The sequence below is a fragment of the Fusarium odoratissimum genome, assembly GCF_000260195.1.
Source record: "Fusarium odoratissimum NRRL 54006 unplaced genomic scaffold supercont1.48, whole genome shotgun sequence".
Lineage (NCBI taxonomy): Eukaryota > Fungi > Ascomycota > Sordariomycetes > Hypocreales > Nectriaceae > Fusarium > Fusarium odoratissimum.
Window position 1 is genome coordinate 75820 of NW_022158728.1, and position 17658 is coordinate 93477.

At 46.9% G+C, this 17658-nt stretch overlaps 8 protein-coding genes across 8 annotated transcripts; 6 read left to right on the forward strand and 2 right to left on the reverse strand.

Annotated features, from left to right (window-relative positions):
* Positions 1-250: 250 nt before the first annotated feature.
* FOIG_15179 (agmatinase 1) lies at positions 251-1924 on the forward strand. The gene is made up of 6 exons (XM_031216508.1): positions 251-428; positions 477-664; positions 718-801; positions 848-1077; positions 1128-1546; positions 1596-1924. Exons 1-6 carry the CDS (start codon positions 288-290, stop codon positions 1725-1727), a joined length of 1194 nt encoding a protein of 397 aa, XP_031053733.1. The 5' UTR covers positions 251-287; the 3' UTR covers positions 1728-1924.
* Positions 1820-3207, reverse strand: FOIG_15180 (uncharacterized protein). The gene is made up of 2 exons (XM_031216509.1): positions 1977-3207; positions 1820-1910 (listed from the first exon to the last, which is right to left on the reverse strand). The coding sequence occupies exons 1-2, from the start codon at positions 3001-3003 to the stop codon at positions 1879-1881; spliced, it is 1059 nt and encodes a 352-aa protein (XP_031053734.1). The 5' UTR covers positions 3004-3207; the 3' UTR covers positions 1820-1878.
* A 2778-nt stretch (positions 3208-5985) lies between these two features.
* Positions 5986-7095, forward strand: FOIG_15181 (uncharacterized protein; the record flags this gene model as incomplete). Its single annotated transcript, XM_031216510.1, has 1 exon — positions 5986-7095. The coding sequence occupies one exon, from the start codon at positions 5986-5988 to the stop codon at positions 7093-7095; it is 1110 nt and encodes a 369-aa protein (XP_031053735.1).
* A 317-nt stretch (positions 7096-7412) lies between these two features.
* Positions 7413-8100, forward strand: FOIG_15182 (uncharacterized protein; the record flags this gene model as incomplete). The annotated part of the gene is made up of 1 exon (XM_031216511.1): positions 7413-8100. Exon 1 carries the CDS (start codon positions 7438-7440, stop codon positions 8098-8100), a length of 663 nt encoding a protein of 220 aa, XP_031053736.1. The 5' UTR covers positions 7413-7437.
* A 366-nt stretch (positions 8101-8466) lies between these two features.
* FOIG_15183 (uncharacterized protein) lies at positions 8467-9848 on the forward strand (the record flags this gene model as incomplete). The annotated part of the gene is made up of 1 exon (XM_031216512.1): positions 8467-9848. One exon carries the CDS (start codon positions 8467-8469, stop codon positions 9556-9558), a length of 1092 nt encoding a protein of 363 aa, XP_031053737.1. The 3' UTR covers positions 9559-9848.
* Positions 9849-10604: 756 nt separating this feature from the next.
* On the forward strand, positions 10605-11502 carry FOIG_15184 (uncharacterized protein). The gene has a single exon (XM_031216513.1). The coding sequence runs from the start codon at positions 10776-10778 to the stop codon at positions 11166-11168; it is 393 nt and encodes a 130-aa protein (XP_031053738.1). The 5' UTR covers positions 10605-10775; the 3' UTR covers positions 11169-11502.
* Positions 11503-13213: 1711 nt separating this feature from the next.
* On the forward strand, positions 13214-17165 carry FOIG_15185 (uncharacterized protein). Its single transcript, XM_031216514.1, has 8 exons — positions 13214-13356; positions 13411-13488; positions 13534-13931; positions 13978-14119; positions 14172-14478; positions 14533-14826; positions 14878-15264; positions 15315-17165. Exons 1-8 carry the CDS (start codon positions 13265-13267, stop codon positions 15675-15677), a joined length of 2061 nt encoding a protein of 686 aa, XP_031053739.1. The 5' UTR covers positions 13214-13264; the 3' UTR covers positions 15678-17165.
* FOIG_15186 (uncharacterized protein) lies at positions 15207-17179 on the reverse strand. Its single transcript, XM_031216515.1, has one exon. It carries the CDS (start codon positions 17070-17072, stop codon positions 15729-15731), a length of 1344 nt encoding a protein of 447 aa, XP_031053740.1. The 5' UTR covers positions 17073-17179; the 3' UTR covers positions 15207-15728.
* Positions 17180-17658: the final 479 nt, after the last annotated feature.

The window sequence follows — 17658 nt, forward strand, 5'->3', positions numbered from 1 at the left end:
TTTAGATATCTACGCGCTTCTTGGACGCCCGTCGATGTTGAGGTTGTAAGTGATGGTGATTTCTGCAGGAGATGTCTGTGATGATATCACTTTGGAAGAAGAGGAATTTTTTAGTCGATAGAATTACGTTGGCTAGCTATTGGACCAGTGGTTGGCATGAATGTAACTGTGATCCTGATTTGAGTGTCTCCGGAAGCCGAGCTATGCCATGGCATAAATACTCACTATGACTCTACCTTTCACATGATGCAGCATTCTTAACAGTGTTCTTCTAAGTTTCTCTCAGAATGTTGTACAAGTCCCTCGTCTCTTTAAGCCTTGCCTCTGTTGCTCTCGCTCATGGCGACCATGGCCATGACCAAGAGCCTATGTCAGGTCCTCACCAAGGTCTCTGGTACAACACCCTTCCCGGCGATGGCGGCACTCAGGTAAGTATACTAACTCCGATTGTGGCAAATCAGGCTGATCGAGTCTAGGCCGACTCCGTCTTCTCCGGTATCAGCACCTTCGGCCGTCTTCCATACCAGCCATGCTTGAAGGCAAACAGCATCAAGTATGACATTGCTTTCATCGGTGCTCCGTTTGATACAGGTACTTCTTACAGACCTGGTGCTCGCTTCGGACCTTCCGGTATTCGCCAAGGCTCCCGAAGACTCAACCTTTAGTAAGCCAGCCTTCGCATTGCCTTTCCGCCGCTAAGACTAACTCATTCTGTAGTGGAGGTTACAATGTACCTTTGGCTACCAACCCGTTCAACAGCTGGGCCACAGTTCTTGACTGCGGTGATATCCCAGTCACCTCGTAAGTAGTCTCTAAGCTCATGTACCGTTGTCCTAACGGCCTGAAGGTACGACAACCAGTGGGCGCTTCGACAGATCGAGGAAGGCCACTACAATATCCTCTCTCGCCCACCAGCCACAGATGCAGACAAGTCTGGTCCGGCACTGAAGAGCAGGACTCTTCCTCGAGTTATCACTCTTGGTGGTGACCATACGATCACACTGCCTCTCCTTCGATCCATCAACCGAGCCTACGGACCCGTGACAGTGATTCACTTCGACAGTCATCTCGATACCTGTATGTCTTAACATGCATTCACTCTCTAGTTATTGCTGACAGATGAATAGGGAAGCCCAAGGTTTTTGGTGGCTCCCCGTCAGAGGTCGCTGCCATCAACCACGGCACATACTTCTACCATGCCGCTATGGAAGGCCTTCTCCGTAATGATACCAACATCCACGCTGGTATCAGAACAACCCTCAGTGGTCCAAGTGACTACGATAATGATGGCTATTGTGGTTTCGAGATCGTGGAGGCTCGAGAGATTGACACCATTGGCACTGATGGTATCATTGAGAAGATTCTGAAGCGTGTTGGTACTGATCGCCCTGTTTACCTGTCCATCGACATCGATACTTTAGATCCAGCTTTTGCCCCTGCGACCGGTACTCCTGAGACTGGAGGTTGGTCTACCCGAGAGCTTCGAACCATCATTCGAGGATTGGAAAGCTTGAACCTCATTGCTGCAGACATTGTCGAGGTTGCTGTAAGTTACACTCAGGATAAAGATGATTAAGACTAACTAGAAGATGCAGCCTGCCTACGACACAAACGCTGAGCACACGACCATGGCGGCCGCTGATGTTCTCTACGAGGTTATGTCTATCATGGTCAAGAAAGGACCTCTCAGCCGAATGGTTGAGGGCAAGAAGGAAGAGGAGTTGTAAGTTGGTTGGCAACGGAGGTGCTGATGATCGACTGGCGCTGGACGTTACGTTCTAACTCCAGCGTTGTAAGGATACACATTGAAGAATGCAAACTGGATGGTTTGTTTTGTGATGGATTCTATCCGAGCTTGTGAGCGATTTCAACAGTACTTTAAAACAAAACAATGTTATATGACAGATTTTCTAAATGTTGAACCATTTGTTAGTCAACCTTCATGAGTTCGTTGAAACGTTACATGCAGAACTTACCTAGCAAGTGACTCGCACACAAATTCCCATCAAAATCGTTACAATCCTCTCGGATTTTCCAAATGTCTTTTAGCGCCTGCTCAATTACCTTTACATGTAATGATCCGATACAAATCTCAAGTTTGTGAATTTTATCAAGGATGAAAGCCTTCTGTTCCTCCTTGTAAGCTTCACAGCCAACCGTGAACAGAGGCATGGCCATTGCAACCCAAGTGTTACATGGCTCGCCTTGCGCCATGTTGCTAATCATTCCGCTCATAGTCTGAATTGCATCTTGTATAGGTTGGGACGATGAGGGCAACCCGTATAATTGTCGGTATAGTTGGATTAGGGTTGCTTGCTGGAAGACTTTATTACAGAGTGCAAACTCGCGACCTGATTGTGATGAAAGAGATGATATCGAGACGCCGGGTGGCGACCTGACATCCCGCCTAATCATAGCGTTCAGCTTGCCGAGCAAGGTATCTGCATCAACAGAAGAGCCTTCTAGCCCTGATCCTGGTGTAGATGCGTTGATTTGTTGTAATACGTCAAGCAGCTCTTCGCTATACCCCAGAAAGCCATCAATTTGATGATTGTATGCCGTGTTTGCGGGAACGATCAGGTTGACCTTCTCAGATGTTATCGTAGGTACGTGCGGTAGAGTCTCCAAACTCCGATACAGCATGAAAAGATGCTTCATCGCAGATCTCAAAGCCATATCGCCGGTAACGAATCTCTGATAATCATGACGACCGTGAAGAAGAGCTTTGATACCCTGTAAGTGGATTGGCCACCTAAGCATTCCCTGCTGACCCGAAAATACGTCTGCGAGGCACCAGATCAGACATGTTGCAATGAGAATCTCGCTCTGTTGTCCCTGTGCCAGTGCTGATCTCAGTAATGGCAGGCCCGATGACTGCAGGTGTTCCATGATCCGGGATGTGCTGGTTCCTTCGACCTCTGTCATACCTCTCGACTCAAAGCTCGCAGCCGATAGCGCAAGGCTGGCAGAAAGAAGATGAGGAGATTCGAGCATGGTGGGCATGAGGCCACGACGGAAATCATCGTGAATGGTTGGGTGGCTCGATAATGATGCCAGAACGCCTTCAGCAAAATGATGCAGCAACTTCTTGTATCGTCTGGGTAGGGCTAGGCCATTTGGAAGGGTCTCGGGGATTAATGATACAGAGTTGTCCTGTTCTCTACCGAGGTCCAGGGTGCCGCTGAAACTTATTGAACTACTTGAGCCTACTTAATGGGGTCGGTAAGTGAGATTGCTTTCATTTCCGGGACGCGCATACCACTTCGTCTGTTCTGTACTCCTTGACTCCAAACAAGTCTCAACTCATATTTGCAACTCCGATGATTCGAGACGCATTGACCGCAGCTCGGCTTCACTTCGTCGCACTTGCGCCTTCGTTTTCTACACTCACCACAACCTTTTCGTGATCGTTTCCCTGTCATGTGCTTTGATGATCACATGAGTATTGGTATCGGTCGATTAAAACGGGCAATTGGTTTGGAGGCTGAAAGTCTGGGGTAAAAGGGCATTAAATGGTCCAATGTTCGCGATAAGAACAACGCCGCTGATTGGATGATAAGATACACTGCCGGCTTATCTTCACTATACACGATGTTGCAGCTTGAGATTGGCTGTTCTTGAATATAGTTAAATGCTAGAATAGTCGATGATCCAATTGAAAACTTCACTTTGATTATAAATTTCCTCTTTCTGTCATATTCCTCCTTCGTGGCTCGATGGTCGCTGCTGCTGAGAATTCGTCACGATAGCTACAGATAAGTGGAACTTGACTGTTCGAGTATAACGCGGGTGTCGATTAGCTTAGTACGGGAGCAATTCCTGTCGAATTACTGCGAAGAAAATCTGCTTCCCTCTCATGAGATCCCGAGAATTTGAAGGATATACATGGAGAACTTCCTTGTTTAGAAGTATTTCTCAAATTCATACTGAAGAAAATAGTTGCAAGTCCAGGGTGCCTCGAACAGTTTCCTTTTGACAATCGAATCCACGCAAATACCATTATCAATCTGTTCTTTCTTTTTGAATTTTGATCAAGCCCTCCTCTTTATTGCAAAGTCTCCGTCATGAGTATCATCACCAGCTTTCCTTTTTTTTCCCTCCATCTACTCTCTAAGGGATAGAGGTTTCAGTTTACCCCATTTCATCCTGACTTCCGTCTCTGATGACTCGTCTTCCTCCACTGGAAGCGCCTACTACCAGTCTTATCTGGTGGCCGTAACCTCTCAATCGAAATCAGGGTTGGTAGCTTGGGTATATCGAGCTCATGCAATCTCGTCCTAGTGTTTCCCCGTACGTGTACGTCAATTTGGCGCTCCCAAGCAACATCGACTAACTTTGAGCAGGCATTTTGGTATAATGTCTAAGTTGTGAGCCAGATGTGTTATTTGCAGTTGAGACCTGTGGCTGAGAGCTTAAATCAGCACAGACAACTAAGAAACCACAGGCCACCGTCAATGCTAAGGGCGAGTTCTTGGAGACTTCTGAGACCAGGTGCCCAGGAATTACGATACCAGCTCATCGCAATGATTAGAGAGACCGCTCCTATAGAACTACTACGAGTGAGGCTAGAGTTTTCCAGGCACTTTGGCGCATACTGACAAATTACCAGAAAACGCACCGGAATTCTGGAATTTAATATCCTCTATCATTAGGTCCCAACTGCTTCAGGCTGCGCAGACGAGGGTATAGTAGAATCAATAATATCTTGTAGTGCATATCCGATCCTTCAAGGAAATCTTTTCTATGAGCGAACTCAAATTCCGGTAGTGCTAGATACTCGTATTGATACTCGTATTCTTTCAGGATATCGAGATACAAGCCTATGTCTTCATCTGACGGGATATAGTGGTTAACGATCTTGTTCTCGAAGGCCTCTGGCCACTCTAACCGAAACATGTTTATGCCTTTCGGCTTTTCGAGCCGGAAGAATCCCAGAAATCCCAGGTCAGCTGGTCGACCCAGATCTCGATGGAACGGATATCCCAGGCAACGTATGGGTCTCGAACGACCTTCTGTAGAACTAAGGGTATAGTCAGTGGCAGAAATTCGGACACAACGTTGTATTCTTGAAAATCCTTCTGGTGTCAGATCAGCGTGGGCTGGCCACCTTGGCTGAGACGACGGCATGTCATTGCGAGGCTGAGGTGGTCTGAGACATGGCCGAATTCGAAGATTTGTGCTATCAGCTCGTTCGAGAGTGATTTGAAGCTCGCCTGCGAGGAGGACATTGCCAAAACTGGCCTATTGAGGCGATTTCTGACACGGGAGAAAGTTTTCAGGAGACAAAATGGACTTATATGCCTTGAAAGTATTGAGCGCTGGTGCCGAGCCAACATGATAACACAGAGGGCTAAGATTATCGATAGCATGCATGATGGGTTCCAGTGATTGGATAAGGCGCTCTTAATCTGAATAGAAAGCCCTAGAATTTATTCTTGTTCCTGCGTAACATATTATAAGACAGTCAAATCTGTGTGATCAATAAGTCCGAAATATGCCTAATTCTCACGAAGAGCTGTCGGAAAGTTCCTGGTGATCAATGTCACCAAATATATAACAGATGAAGACTTGACGTCTAAGACAAATGAAGCCATTGGTAGTGCGGGCTTGTAGTTTTCGGATTTGTTCAGTTTGACTGGCATGTGAATTCCCATCTGTCGGGAGGGAGCCAACGTACCCGAAAGAGACTCAACTTGTCTCTATTCGGACGACGATTATCCGGCTTTAACCATCAATACATCACAATCTTGGCAGTGGCTTTTTCTGCTTGGCGAGTGATGAACCAATAAAAATGAATAGATTTGAGCTTCCTTTCTGGGAGATCACCGACGGCTTCATGTTTTTCTGTTTGTATAAAACTCAGAGGTTCAACCGAATATCTCTGCTACACAACATTAATTCAGCCCTGGTCACGACTGCTTCATTCATCCAGATCTCGCACTGATAAGAAAGATATTTTCTGCTCCATGCGCATCGCTCTTCAAAATGTTGTCCTCGCTTACGACAACCGTCAATGTCATTTCCGTGGCCGTTTACACCATGGTGAGACCAACAGGCTCAGTCATAGGTGTGAATCCTACAGCAACAACAATCGGGTTGGAATGCCCAAGCCACCCGAAAATCAATTGTAACCAGAACTATACCAATACCTTCGTGGTCGGCCCATGGGCCAGTACAGTCGTCCCAAAAGGATTACCTTCCACTGGAACGTTTCAGTGGCTGTTGGAGATCGAAAGGGAAGCAATATCGTATGAGTGTCTCATGAGCTCCGGCATACGTCAGACTTGTACTGGCCTTCAAATTCCGCTAGGTTATACAAGATGGGAGCCAGATAGGAATTGGACGCGCCACAGCTTTACTGTGACAGAGACTGAGAAGATGCTGGATACCATTCAGTTACCGATCGTCCTCACATCTGGTCAAGAACAGTTGGGAAGTGACGTTCAAGCTACACCTACAGAGGACGCCAGCAAGATTTCTGCTTCGCAAAAAGCCGCGACTGAAACCCTTCCACCAGTCACCCCGACCCTATTCATTTACAACGCAGATGAATACATGATACATACTCCAACGGGCTCAGTTATAAGCGCTAATCCCACGGCGACAACAATCGAATTGGGGTGTCCCGTCCAGTCCGATTGCCCATATGAATACAGCAACACCTTTGTCGTCGGCCCATGGGCCAGTACTGTTGTTCCAGAAGGCTTAGCATCGACAGGAACGTTTCATTGGTACCTTGCCAACAGTTACTGGGGGACTGCCCTCTCTGTGGAGTGTCTTATGAGTAGCGGTATGCCTCAGACATGCACGCGCTTAGTTACAGGGATGCAAACTAGGACTTGGGACAGTGAAGATATTCATGCAGGCACAGTCACTGATACTGCGACAAACATGATTCCAGGCGCGACGTTGGGAACTCGATTTACACACATGTCAATTGTCATCACTGCTGGCCAGGAGCTACTTGGCGAGGCTACATCAACTACAACTGACAGAGCGTCACCGGAGAAAACGAATGGGGCTGGACCAAGTGCTGCTTGTGTCATGGGTGTTATGGCAATAGCTGTATTTGCTTCTCTTCTTATAAATTACTAAGAGACCATGGATGAGAACTCATCACCATCTTGTATCACTGGGTGAGGCTGGCATGTTACAAGATGATTAGATGAGAGTATGTATCAGACCGGAATCCCGCTTGATCGTGAGATATCATATTAGCCGGCTTTAACCAAGAACCCGAAATTACCAGGCTAGCTGAGCCTTAGCAGTTTCTTGTTCTTCGTACCATAAATTGACCAACCAGAAGCATCAGTTGACTTTCCATTTTAAGAATTCGCCGAAGTCCATGCGCCCCTTTGTTTCTCTTAAGGCCTGACCGTCCCACTCAAGACTCTTCATCACCAACATCCCACCATCGTCATTCGTTATATCACTAAAATGTCGTCAGCACTCACCACACCAGTTTTCATACTTCCCTTTGCTCTCTACAAAGAGCGCACGCCCTCAGCCGCAGTCATCGCCGCCAATCCAACAGCAACAACATTGCAATTATACTGCCCCGACGAAGTCTCCGCAGAATGCAAGTCATCTGGGTACAACAACTCCATTGTAGTCGGACCATGGGCAAGCAAGACTGTTCCAGCTGGCGCGGCTTCAACGGGCATCTTCCATTGGATGTTGGCTTTGAACGATCTGGGCGGCGTCAGTTCTGTTGAGTGCCTTGTGAGCAGCGGCACGCCTCAGACTTGCACGACCATGATGCTGCCGAAGGAAACTGGGGAAGACGGGATTACCGATGTTGCCACTGGTTTTGGAAGTATCACGAAAGAGTTTGAGCTGAAGTTTGGTACGCTGCCAATCGTCATCACCAAGGGTCAGGAACTGCTTGAAACAACATCTCAAGCCACGACCACGGAGGATTCTAGTGCTGCTCAAGCCACTGGAAGTGAAACTGAGGCTACAAGTGCAGAGGTCACGGCTACTAGCACTTCAACTGATGCTGCGGCACCAAAGGAAACTAATGGGGCTGGATCAAGTGCTGTCCGAATGCTGAGTACCATATTTATGGCTGGACTAGCCTCATTAATTGTGCAATTTTGAGCGTTATTATGATTTTACGGATTCCTTTCTGAAGATTTTCCCGAGGATGTTGTCGCAGATCCAGGTAATGAAAGTACTCCAGAGCTCAATTTTCAGGGACACATTCAGCAAGCAACATTACTACCTATATAATAGTATTTACGTAGCATATACAGTCTACTGTTAAAAAGAAAATAAGAAGTACGTCATTTCTAGGTTTTTTGAAATAGGAAAGGACTTAAGAATCCTTCTCTTTTACTGCCTTAGTAGTAGGTTTATGTCAGCTAAGCACAGCACAAATCCAGTGGATCCTCAGCCTTATGAATAACCTAACGTTAGACCTGTCACGACTCAAGTTGACTGACCGAGAATAAATCCACCAGAACAATGTCGTCAGGGCAAACTCAAGAAGCCCGCGCATGGAGGGGGCGACAGGCGATGATGCGACAACAGGAGCAAAACATGTCGCATGGAATAGTACGAATTGCCCTTGCCATGGCCCAACGCCAATTCGACGAGCTACAGCGAATGACACCAGAGCAGCGGCGTGCGGGCAATCGTATGGGCGCCTCCTACGATGATATTCCCATCAATGAGCCCAACGATTTGATGCTTTTCAACAGCTATGCTTTCTCACAGCTCGATTTTGCCCAATTCAGCAGGGCCTGTCGAGAAGGTGATATGTCTACTGTCGAGTCCATTGTTACCTCTCAATCTCGCACGCCAGCCTTCCTCCACGAAGGTCTTTTCAACGCCTTGGGTAGCGGTAATGTTGATGTTGCGCGCTATCTACTTGATTCTGGAGCACCAATCACAAAAAGAACTCCATCGTGGGCTTTGGCCGCTCCACAGGGCCAGCAAAAACCCTTATTCGAATTGTTTCTGCAGCACGGCTGGAGCGTGAACACGCCTGGCTTCTACGGAGCTGTCCTTCTACCATCCGTTATCCGCGCCGGCAACGATGCTCTTCTTGACTGGTTTCTTGAGAATGGTGCAGATCCGAATCTTGGCAAACAACAGGACAATCGCGACCGTTTTGGCGGACCTGAAACGAATTCATGCCAGGCACTCGAGACTGCAGCAGAGATAAGCACCGTCGAAACGGTGCAGAAGCTCCTCAACGCTAGTGCTAAAATTGACAACGGAGCACCATTGTATCATGCAGCGGGCGCCTGTCCGCCAGGATCAAATCCTCACGCCGGACTTATAACACCAAGCAAAGAATTTGACGAGGCGAGGATTTCTGCCATGGAATTGCTGGTGAAGAACGGTGCGCGGGTGAACGATAAGTTAATCTCACGCCATATGACGGCGCAGTATCCAATTGTCAATGCTGTCATGGCGGGCGCTATTGAAAGAGTAAAATGGCTGTTGAGTGAAGGCGCAGATCCAGATATGAAGGGACAGTTTGGCAGTGCTCGCGATTATGCTAGAAAGGTTTCTAGTGATGACATGAAGCGCGTGCTACAGGTGCTTTGAGGAACCAGGATGGCTTGAACTACTGGGTATCGTGCTTGACATTTAGACGCAGAAACTTCAGAGAATGAAACGATTGTTTGAGATTGAAGTTGAGTTCATACTATAGTCTGGCGATTTACGGAATTGGCTCGACACTATTGTGACCTCGCGTGATTGCCAGCCCTATAACAAGACGCAGGGTCTGACAGAAAGCAAGGGCATGGCATGAGTGTATAACGGATCAATCGGAGAGTTAGGTACCGGTGGGCGTCAGTGCAAAGTAATGGAGGCTGTTTAGGACTGTTCTTCCATAATGCGGGCCTGGCAGGAGGTTGCAATAGCGTGCTGACTGTGAGATGGTACCTGCATAGTCATGCAAGAGGACTGTCAGTACGATGTGTGAATGCGAGGACAAGGGAGTATATATGTTGTTCTAAAAAGAAGCATGTGTCCTGAAGGCTGGCAGTAAGAGAAGGATCTGAGAGCTATAGACGGATCCAGCGATACATTTTAAGGAAACAAGCGTGCATGTAACTCTGCCGTGGAGACCGACATCTATATGGAAAACTCTTGTGCTGTTCTTGCTTACTATTGCGACGACTGTCGTGACGGACATCAGAAGGCGGACAGAGAGGGTTTTCACAGGGAGGATAACTCTATGCAGTGGGCGTAAGGCAACATGGCTTATATTTTCTTTTCTATATTTGCTGCAGACCTTAAGTTTAGGACAATATCTTTATAGTCTCATATAAACTTTGCATAACATACCATTTTCTCATAAAGTCAAAAATCAAGACAAGCTTGTTTCCAGCTTCATATGGCAATCCATTAATGACTTCAATTCTGCCTCGTAATGCTTTCGTGTCGTGTCGTGTCGCACCATCTCAATGCAGGGTCTTTTCAGGCTGTGCTAGATCAGGCGGCTGCGGGACCTCGATATGAGTGGCGGTGCAGTTCAGGCGCTCGAACGGTGTATCCTATTGGCCGTAGTTGGCTCACACAGCCACTAGAGCCCGCTTTTTAGCGCTGAACGCGTGTCGGAGACGAGAAACCTTAATTCTAAATATTCCTCGTTGCCATTTTAAAAGTCAATCTCTACCCCTAAATACGCGTTTTCTTAACCTTGTTCCTAAGCTCAAAAATTTTCATCAACAAAAACCTAGAGTCTCACAACTCGAACTCTACTCCTAAACAATTATCTGTTCGAATATATATACTACAACCTCTCAACCTTTCAAATGTGCTTATTCAATCTCTTCTCAAAAGATAAAGACGAAAAGGACGACCTACCGCCTCCACGGCCAACGAGTCTTGGGCGCAGAACACCAGAAGCCACATCAAGACTCCAAGGGAGCAGATTCGACGGCAGTCCAAGACCATCAGGAGATAAAGACAAGTACGGCTACGGAGTCGGCTACAGCTCTGGCAATGGATCGTTAGGCGTCGGTGGACCGCATGGCGGCTTGTACGGCGGTGTCAATGGAGGTGTTTATTCTGGCGTTAGTGGAGGGCCAAATGGAGGCGTTAATGGAGGAGTTTATGGTGGTGTTTCAGGGACAACGCATGGTGGAGGATTGGCGCCAGCTGGAGGGTATGGAAGTTCACCGGGAGGAGGGCATGGATACCTGTGATTGAAGGGAAGATGGTTGACAACTGATCATTATTGTTATTCTTTATTCTCAAGCGCTGAAATTTCCCAAGATGCCTCGGACAAAGACGAGGCTTTGTCGCCTTCGATGGATCTCAACGTCACCCTCAAAAGCAAACCTGCGTCGCAGGCGGGCTATTGAACTCACCGAGTTCCATGTTATGCTACAGCCGGTAGTGGCCCTAATACTCTGCTATTCTTTGTCTCCAATCGAACATGAGCTCTGACATAACCCTTCTCAAAACGAAAACGAGTGACGGAGCTGCCTACGCGGCTATCTAGCTTGGAAACTGATGATGTGACATCCCAGGCCTCCGTTGTTTCATTAGTATAGATCTTTCATTTATATTCGTAGATTCAACTGAAGTAAATCTAGCTAAGCCATGATCTAACTTCACCATTATCGACTAACGTGCATCTCTCCTAATTATCTTCATCCTAAAAGATAACGCCCCGATTAGGTCTTCAATGCATCACTTCACATGTTACAAGTCGCTCGAGCATGCTTTATTGAATGACTAGATGAGATTCTTTGTTGTCGATGAAATAGAGGCGCGAAAGAAATGCAGCAAATTCACTTAGAACATTAGGCACCTTTGTTAACACTGCAGAACAGCATGAGTGAGACTTCCCACTCACAGCGACTTCAGCATGTACTGTTCGAGTGAGATCCAGCAATTAGTCGATATAAGCGCCCCGAATAATAGACTGTCTGTTGTGGGCCTAGGTGAACAGTAACTGTCTGAGATATTAGTCATTGAACGATTCGATACTGCTCAATTATTGGTTGTTCTGACTAGCAGCTTGAGAAAGTTACAAACATTTTAGCCAACGTCGAAAGAGCAACGTCACTGCCACTGTTCAGGTTAGAGCGTAAATACCGTTCTCATTCCTCAACCTCAACTGAGTTTCTTTCCTTCTCACAACCCACCGGTCTGGTATTTGATTTGCTCTTCTCCCTTTCCCCTCTCTCCAACCTGCAATCCACCCTGGGAGCCTCAGCACTTGTCTTGTACTCGGCGCCCTAGTGCCCCGGTCTTCCAGTCAGAGTACCCGCATTTACCTAGATCATTTTCATCTATTTAGCACTCTTCATATACGGCACTATGGAGTGGGAAGAGTTCCACGACTGGCTTCTGTGTCTAACGACGAGTACGCCGCCTTCTAGAATGGCGAGAATCTCAGAAAGAGCATTTAAGGTTTCTGTCCTGTTCATTCCTTCTGAAACTTCTGATTGCGACTATTCTTTGCTCTCTGATTTTCAGCATTGCACTCCCATAAACTATGTGGAATACAGATCCATGGTCTATTCAACTAAGGCTAGGGGCTTGATGGAAGGGATGGAGGCTATTCCGAAACACAGGAAACTCCATCAACACAGTACCACTTTTGGAGATGCTGGTAGGAACTATGATTGTAGCTACATCACTACTGTCTTTCGCTTTGTTGTATCTGTATGGGATGGAAGTTGATATCAAAATGGCCTCGTTTGCGCTGTGTCTTGAAAACACCGTCTCAGATGGATAGAATGTTGGGACAAAATAGTGCTGTTCTCTAGAGTAGATCAAGCACTATTCTTGTTAGTACCAGGCGTTATTCATTTAACCTATAGGCTTTAGTTTCATGTTGAATATGAAATTCCAGCCTATGAATGCCTAAGTTTCAGATGAAATAGATTCTAGCTCTTCTTCAGATCAATTCATGACATGAACAGTAGTTTTCTACAGACTTAGAAAATCCTGAGTAAGTGGTACGTGACGAGATTAGTTAGGACTCGATTTCCTCTTTTTATTGCATTCTAAGCTTCTCAAAGAGTTAATGAAAATCCCATGCTCATCTACTGAATAATGGTACAATTAGTGTATTTCTTTAATGAAGGCCGTTCGAGGTAATACTCATACTATCCATTTCCGGGGAATGCTCTGGTCCACTGATTACTCAGGACGATCACGTGTGGATACTACCGGGGTCTAGATCAAAACAGCGACCACTGTACAAGACCCCGAACCTCCCGCATTTCACTCTTGGCGACTAACAATTCCCCCCAGGTCCACCTCTAACGATAGAAAGATAACCGAAATGGAGGTTCCAGCTGAGAAGGCGCAGCAGCACCAGGTTGCATGCTTTAGCTGCCGTGCATCGAGGCAGAAGTGCGATCGCCAGGATCCTTGGTAAGTCGGTCTAGCCTTGACCATATTCACGCGAGACTGACACGGTGATGTTAGTTCTCGCTGCGCTTCTCATGATCGCATTTGTAAATATCCAGCTCGTTCGAACCGGGGTCGTAAGCATGGTAGCACAAAGTAAGACCATAACTCACGGATGAGGCAATTCTAACCGCATGACAGCAAACCAGATAGTGTAGAAAAGCTCCTCGCTCGCATCGAAGAAAGCGGTGCTCGCGAGGAAGTCCTCACAGCTCTTCTAGGTCAAACTCTTCCCAGTCCAAATACAACAGTGTCTATAAGAGGAACGCCGTGGACACATGGACAGGGTACTGATTCAGCGCCTGAACATGACCATGACACGAGTCAATCGTCGCATTCTGTCACTCATCGACGCTCAGTCAGTTATGACGAGAGTGATGATGCTGATGGCTTGGTCTCACCCATAACTATGGTCACTGCTGCTATTTCGATGAGTTCCTCTGCGGCTTGCGACAGACTGAGATCTCAGATGCCGATGCAGCCGGGTCTGCGTGAAGCTATCATGGCACCAATAAAAGAAAGACTCGCTTTGTATTTTGGTAAGCGAAACAATACCTCTTCTGTCTATCGTCTAACTCGTATCAGCTCCACATAGAGCCCAGCAAAAAGATTGGGAGATTCTTGCAACCCAAGCAGTTGACTCTCCTTTCAAGTTGGAGAGAGATACTTGCGATCCTCTTGCTTCAAGGTTGATCGATGATAACGACGCTTCACTATACTTCCAACTGTAAGTCAACAACCCACGTGTGGTGTCGCGGTAATGCTGACAGATAGCAAAGATTCTTCCAGATTCGCCATCCTTTGATCGGCCTTCTAGACGCCACATTACATACCCGCGAATATGTCTATGGGTGCTCATTCACCCTATTTTCCGTGATCTGCGCTCTGGGGTGTGCTGTCTCAGCACGTCCTCGCGACCGAGCCATATATCCCGTTCTATCATCATTAGCCAGCGGTAATATCAGATGGTGTATCGCCGCGTCGGTAAAATCCCTCTCAACGATCCAAGCCATTATCGCCTTCCAATACTGGGCCCCTCTCGCCGCAAGGCAGGCAGATGATCCATACTGGCTAACACTAAGCCATGTAAGTACTTTCATATTATTCCATATTTTCAGAGGCGTGCTGACTTCCCCGCAGGCTGTTCAGTTAGCCAAAGAGATGGGAATTAACAGATCAGACGTTGTGAAAGAATATGTCAACGCAGAATTTCCAAATGCTTCGCCAGAGCTGACCGATAGGTGTGCCAGAAACTATGAGAGAGCGTGGCTATATACCTTTATCGTAGATAAAGGCTTCGGGGCCCTGAATGGCCGCTTGCAGTGTATGAGCTGGAAGGCAGTACCCCGTACTGCGGTAGATTGGTGGAAATCACCTATGGCAGAACCAACAGATCGTATCATCAGTGGAGTGATCGAGATTAGGGGATTATTGGTAAGTTCAATACTGGCGCGACCGATATACAGCTGACGATTCTTGTCACAGCTCCAAGCAATGGAGAAACGTAGACATATAATCTCGACACCAGCTTCAATCCTAGAGTGGCACAAAGAAGCGTACGACCGCCTAACCAGCGTCCGCAACGAACGCTGTCAATCCGATGACCTACCATCTTCGAAATATCTCCCTATTCTCGCTTTCTATATGGATCACAGTATTCTGGTCTTTAACGCTCAGGCTTTGCGAGACTTAACCGCCTCTGAAGATAGTGCGACAGCATCAGCACTTTTGATCATCCAGAGAAAGAACATCGAAGTTGCTGGTCGTATCTTTGACCATTTGGTAACAGACAAAACAATGAACGACGTCTCAGTTGGCTTTCAGAATAACCAATTCATTATGATCTGCCACGCTATGACTGAGATACTTCGGGTTAGTCTCTTCATTTCTTGGTATTTGACCATCACTAACCTGGTGCCCAGGCTGTAAAGAAAGGCGGTATCACACCAGAAGAAACTGCCGCCGCTGCAGAAAAAGTCATCAGCGTTATTCCCTTCTTTGACCGCGTAGTACAACATCTTCCAGCATCCTCAGCCGTGCACCTTTACTTTGATCTTGCCCGTTTCTTTGCATGTCAGATCGACTCTTTGATTGCGGCACCTGATTCACAAGCTACGCGAGAAACGATTGATCAAGGAATGTTTACAGATGAGTGGTTCAAGTCTGTGGATTCGGGTGTGCCAGATGTTGCGACGTTTATAGATATGGGGTATTTGGGGATGGATCAGTCGATGATGGATGTAAATGGTTTTTTCGACTTTAATGACTTCAATGGGATGGCATAAGGGTTTGACGGCATAGGTGTTGGGGGTCAGGCGTAGGTATTTTACGGTCAGCTATACTATATCGAGCTTAAGACACTTCAAATCCCAACTCATCGGTTTCAGATCTTGCCCATCTTCTCCTGATGCTGGGGACCTTTCTTTCGCACCTCTCAAGCTGTCGATCTTCCACCGTCTTACTCCAAGTACGCAAAAGGATGCAGCAATGTACATAAATCCAGTAAACAGCTGCGCGCCCAAGTAACTCCCTGTTCCTGTATAAATCTCCAAAGCAATAGGCGCACTGAACGTCGACGGAGCAGCCATAGCAACCCAAAGGCAACTCAACGCCGAGGCTAGATTCTCCAGACCCATGACCTCGACGAGGACAGGTGATATGTTAACCCAGAAGACACCAGCTGATAAACCCCCGACAAGTGCAAAGGTGAGCAGGACACCAAATGACTTTGCGTTAATCCATATCGCAAAGGTCAAAATTCCGGTGATGAGAGACATGATGAAGGTGAGGTTGATTCTGCCGAATCGATCGCTTAGCCATCCGATGCAAGGACGACCGATGGCCTGGCCGAACATGAAGAATGCTGGAATCATCGATGCTTGTGACGACGAGAGTCCAATAACATTTGCGTAATTGGCGAGTGTGAAGATGAGGACGAAATAGCCTAGCATACTGAAGGCGCCGTAACTTAATACAAGAAGATACTCCGGTCTGTGCAAAAGAGTCGTGTCAAAAGCAAGTCTCGTTGCTTGTGAGTTATACCGGGTTCGTATAAGCAGTGTACAGGTGATGTTCGCCACCGCCGATACGATTGCAAGAATCCGATATGCCCATTCCAAGCCCATGTTGCGAATAATAGCCCCGGTAGCGAGTGAGTACGTCAATCCTCCGAGACCAGCCCCAGCGATGGCAATACCATTAGCTAAAGCCCGTCGTCTTGTAAACCACTGCGATATAATTCCATAGGACGGTAAAAACAATAGCCCCATCCCAATTCCGAAGAGTGCTCCCTGAGAGAGAAACAATTGCCATATCTCAGTTGACAGGCTGGCACACACAAGGCTAACAGACTGTACTATAGCCCCGATAAGCATCGTCGGTCTTGTACCAAGTTCTCTAGCCATGGTAGTTGTGAATGGCGAGATGAGCATCATGACACCTACGCTAAGCGATCCAGCGATGGCGTACATAAGTGGTGTTGTACCAGGGAATGTATTCTCTTCGACAAAATGGGCGAGAAAGACAGAATATGCTGCGTTGATACCCCATGAATGGCCGTTGACGATAGCCACTGAAGTTGTGACGATCCAGCCATATCCTCCATCTGGGGCTTTTTCGGAAGTCGGCGAAATTTCCTGCGTCTCCAAATCCGGCTGCGTTGAGATTTTTTTGTCGTTCATGTTGAAAACGTTGGTGTTCGAGTCAAAATATGACTCTGCCTAGATTTTAGACTATATATCATCTCATAGATTGTTAATTGGGACAGCCAATGTTATGTTAATAGATATGACCACAAAATCGGACCATCGGCAGACTTTGGGAGCAGACCATTATAAGCCCATGCCTTTTCTTAGCGTTGCCAAGACCGTAGTTCCGTCTCCGCCTTAGCTAACCGAAGACTCGGGACCTTGACATAAAAGGCCCGATATTAACTAGCATCTCCTCGGAATGATGAGCAATGAACCCCTGGGGGGTTCCTATTGGCTTCGTCGGCTAATTTTCATCTATATGTCCTCATGTATCGGTCATATACCGGTATATGTTTTGAGAAGTGACTATCTTACATCACTATAGCTTCTTCTTCGCTTCCATAAGAAGTTCTAAAACTCCGTCTCTATCATGTTGAAAAGTTTCTCGTGCCCTCTCCATCTGAGAATCTCGTAGTCCTTCTTTCGCTGCCTTGATGGCCATCTCAATATGTTCTCTTTTGAATGGTACAACAGATGTATGCTTTTCCCCGGCGAGTACAACTCTGACAAGTTCTTG

What these genes read in the sequence shown, in the direction of transcription:
- FOIG_15179 (XM_031216508.1), top strand. Translation starts at nt 288, where the DNA reads ATGTTGTACAAGTCCCTCGTCTCTTTAAGCCTTGCCTCTGTTGCTCTC. An exon ending in CCGGCGATGGCGGCACTCAG is followed by an intron (nt 429 to 476) that starts GTAAGTATACTA and finishes GATCGAGTCTAG; the next exon opens with GCCGACTCCGTCTTCTCCGG. An exon ending in CGACAGTCATCTCGATACCT is followed by an intron (nt 1,078 to 1,127) that starts GTATGTCTTAAC and finishes ACAGATGAATAG; the next exon opens with GGAAGCCCAAGGTTTTTGGT.
- FOIG_15180 (XM_031216509.1), bottom strand. Translation starts at nt 3,003, where the DNA reads ATGCCCACCATGCTCGAATCTCCTCATCTTCTTTCTGCCAGCCTTGCG. An exon ending in GTGTGCGAGTCACTTGCTAG is followed by an intron (nt 1,911 to 1,976) that starts GTAAGTTCTGCA and finishes TTCAACATTTAG; the next exon opens with AAAATCTGTCATATAACATT.
- FOIG_15184 (XM_031216513.1), top strand. Translation starts at nt 10,776, where the DNA reads ATGTGCTTATTCAATCTCTTCTCAAAAGATAAAGACGAAAAGGACGAC.
- FOIG_15185 (XM_031216514.1), top strand. Translation starts at nt 13,265, where the DNA reads ATGGAGGTTCCAGCTGAGAAGGCGCAGCAGCACCAGGTTGCATGCTTT. An exon ending in CGTAAGCATGGTAGCACAAA is followed by an intron (nt 13,489 to 13,533) that starts GTAAGACCATAA and finishes ACCGCATGACAG; the next exon opens with CAAACCAGATAGTGTAGAAA. An exon ending in TCGAGATTAGGGGATTATTG is followed by an intron (nt 14,827 to 14,877) that starts GTAAGTTCAATA and finishes TTCTTGTCACAG; the next exon opens with CTCCAAGCAATGGAGAAACG.
- FOIG_15186 (XM_031216515.1), bottom strand. Translation starts at nt 17,072, where the DNA reads ATGAACGACAAAAAAATCTCAACGCAGCCGGATTTGGAGACGCAGGAA.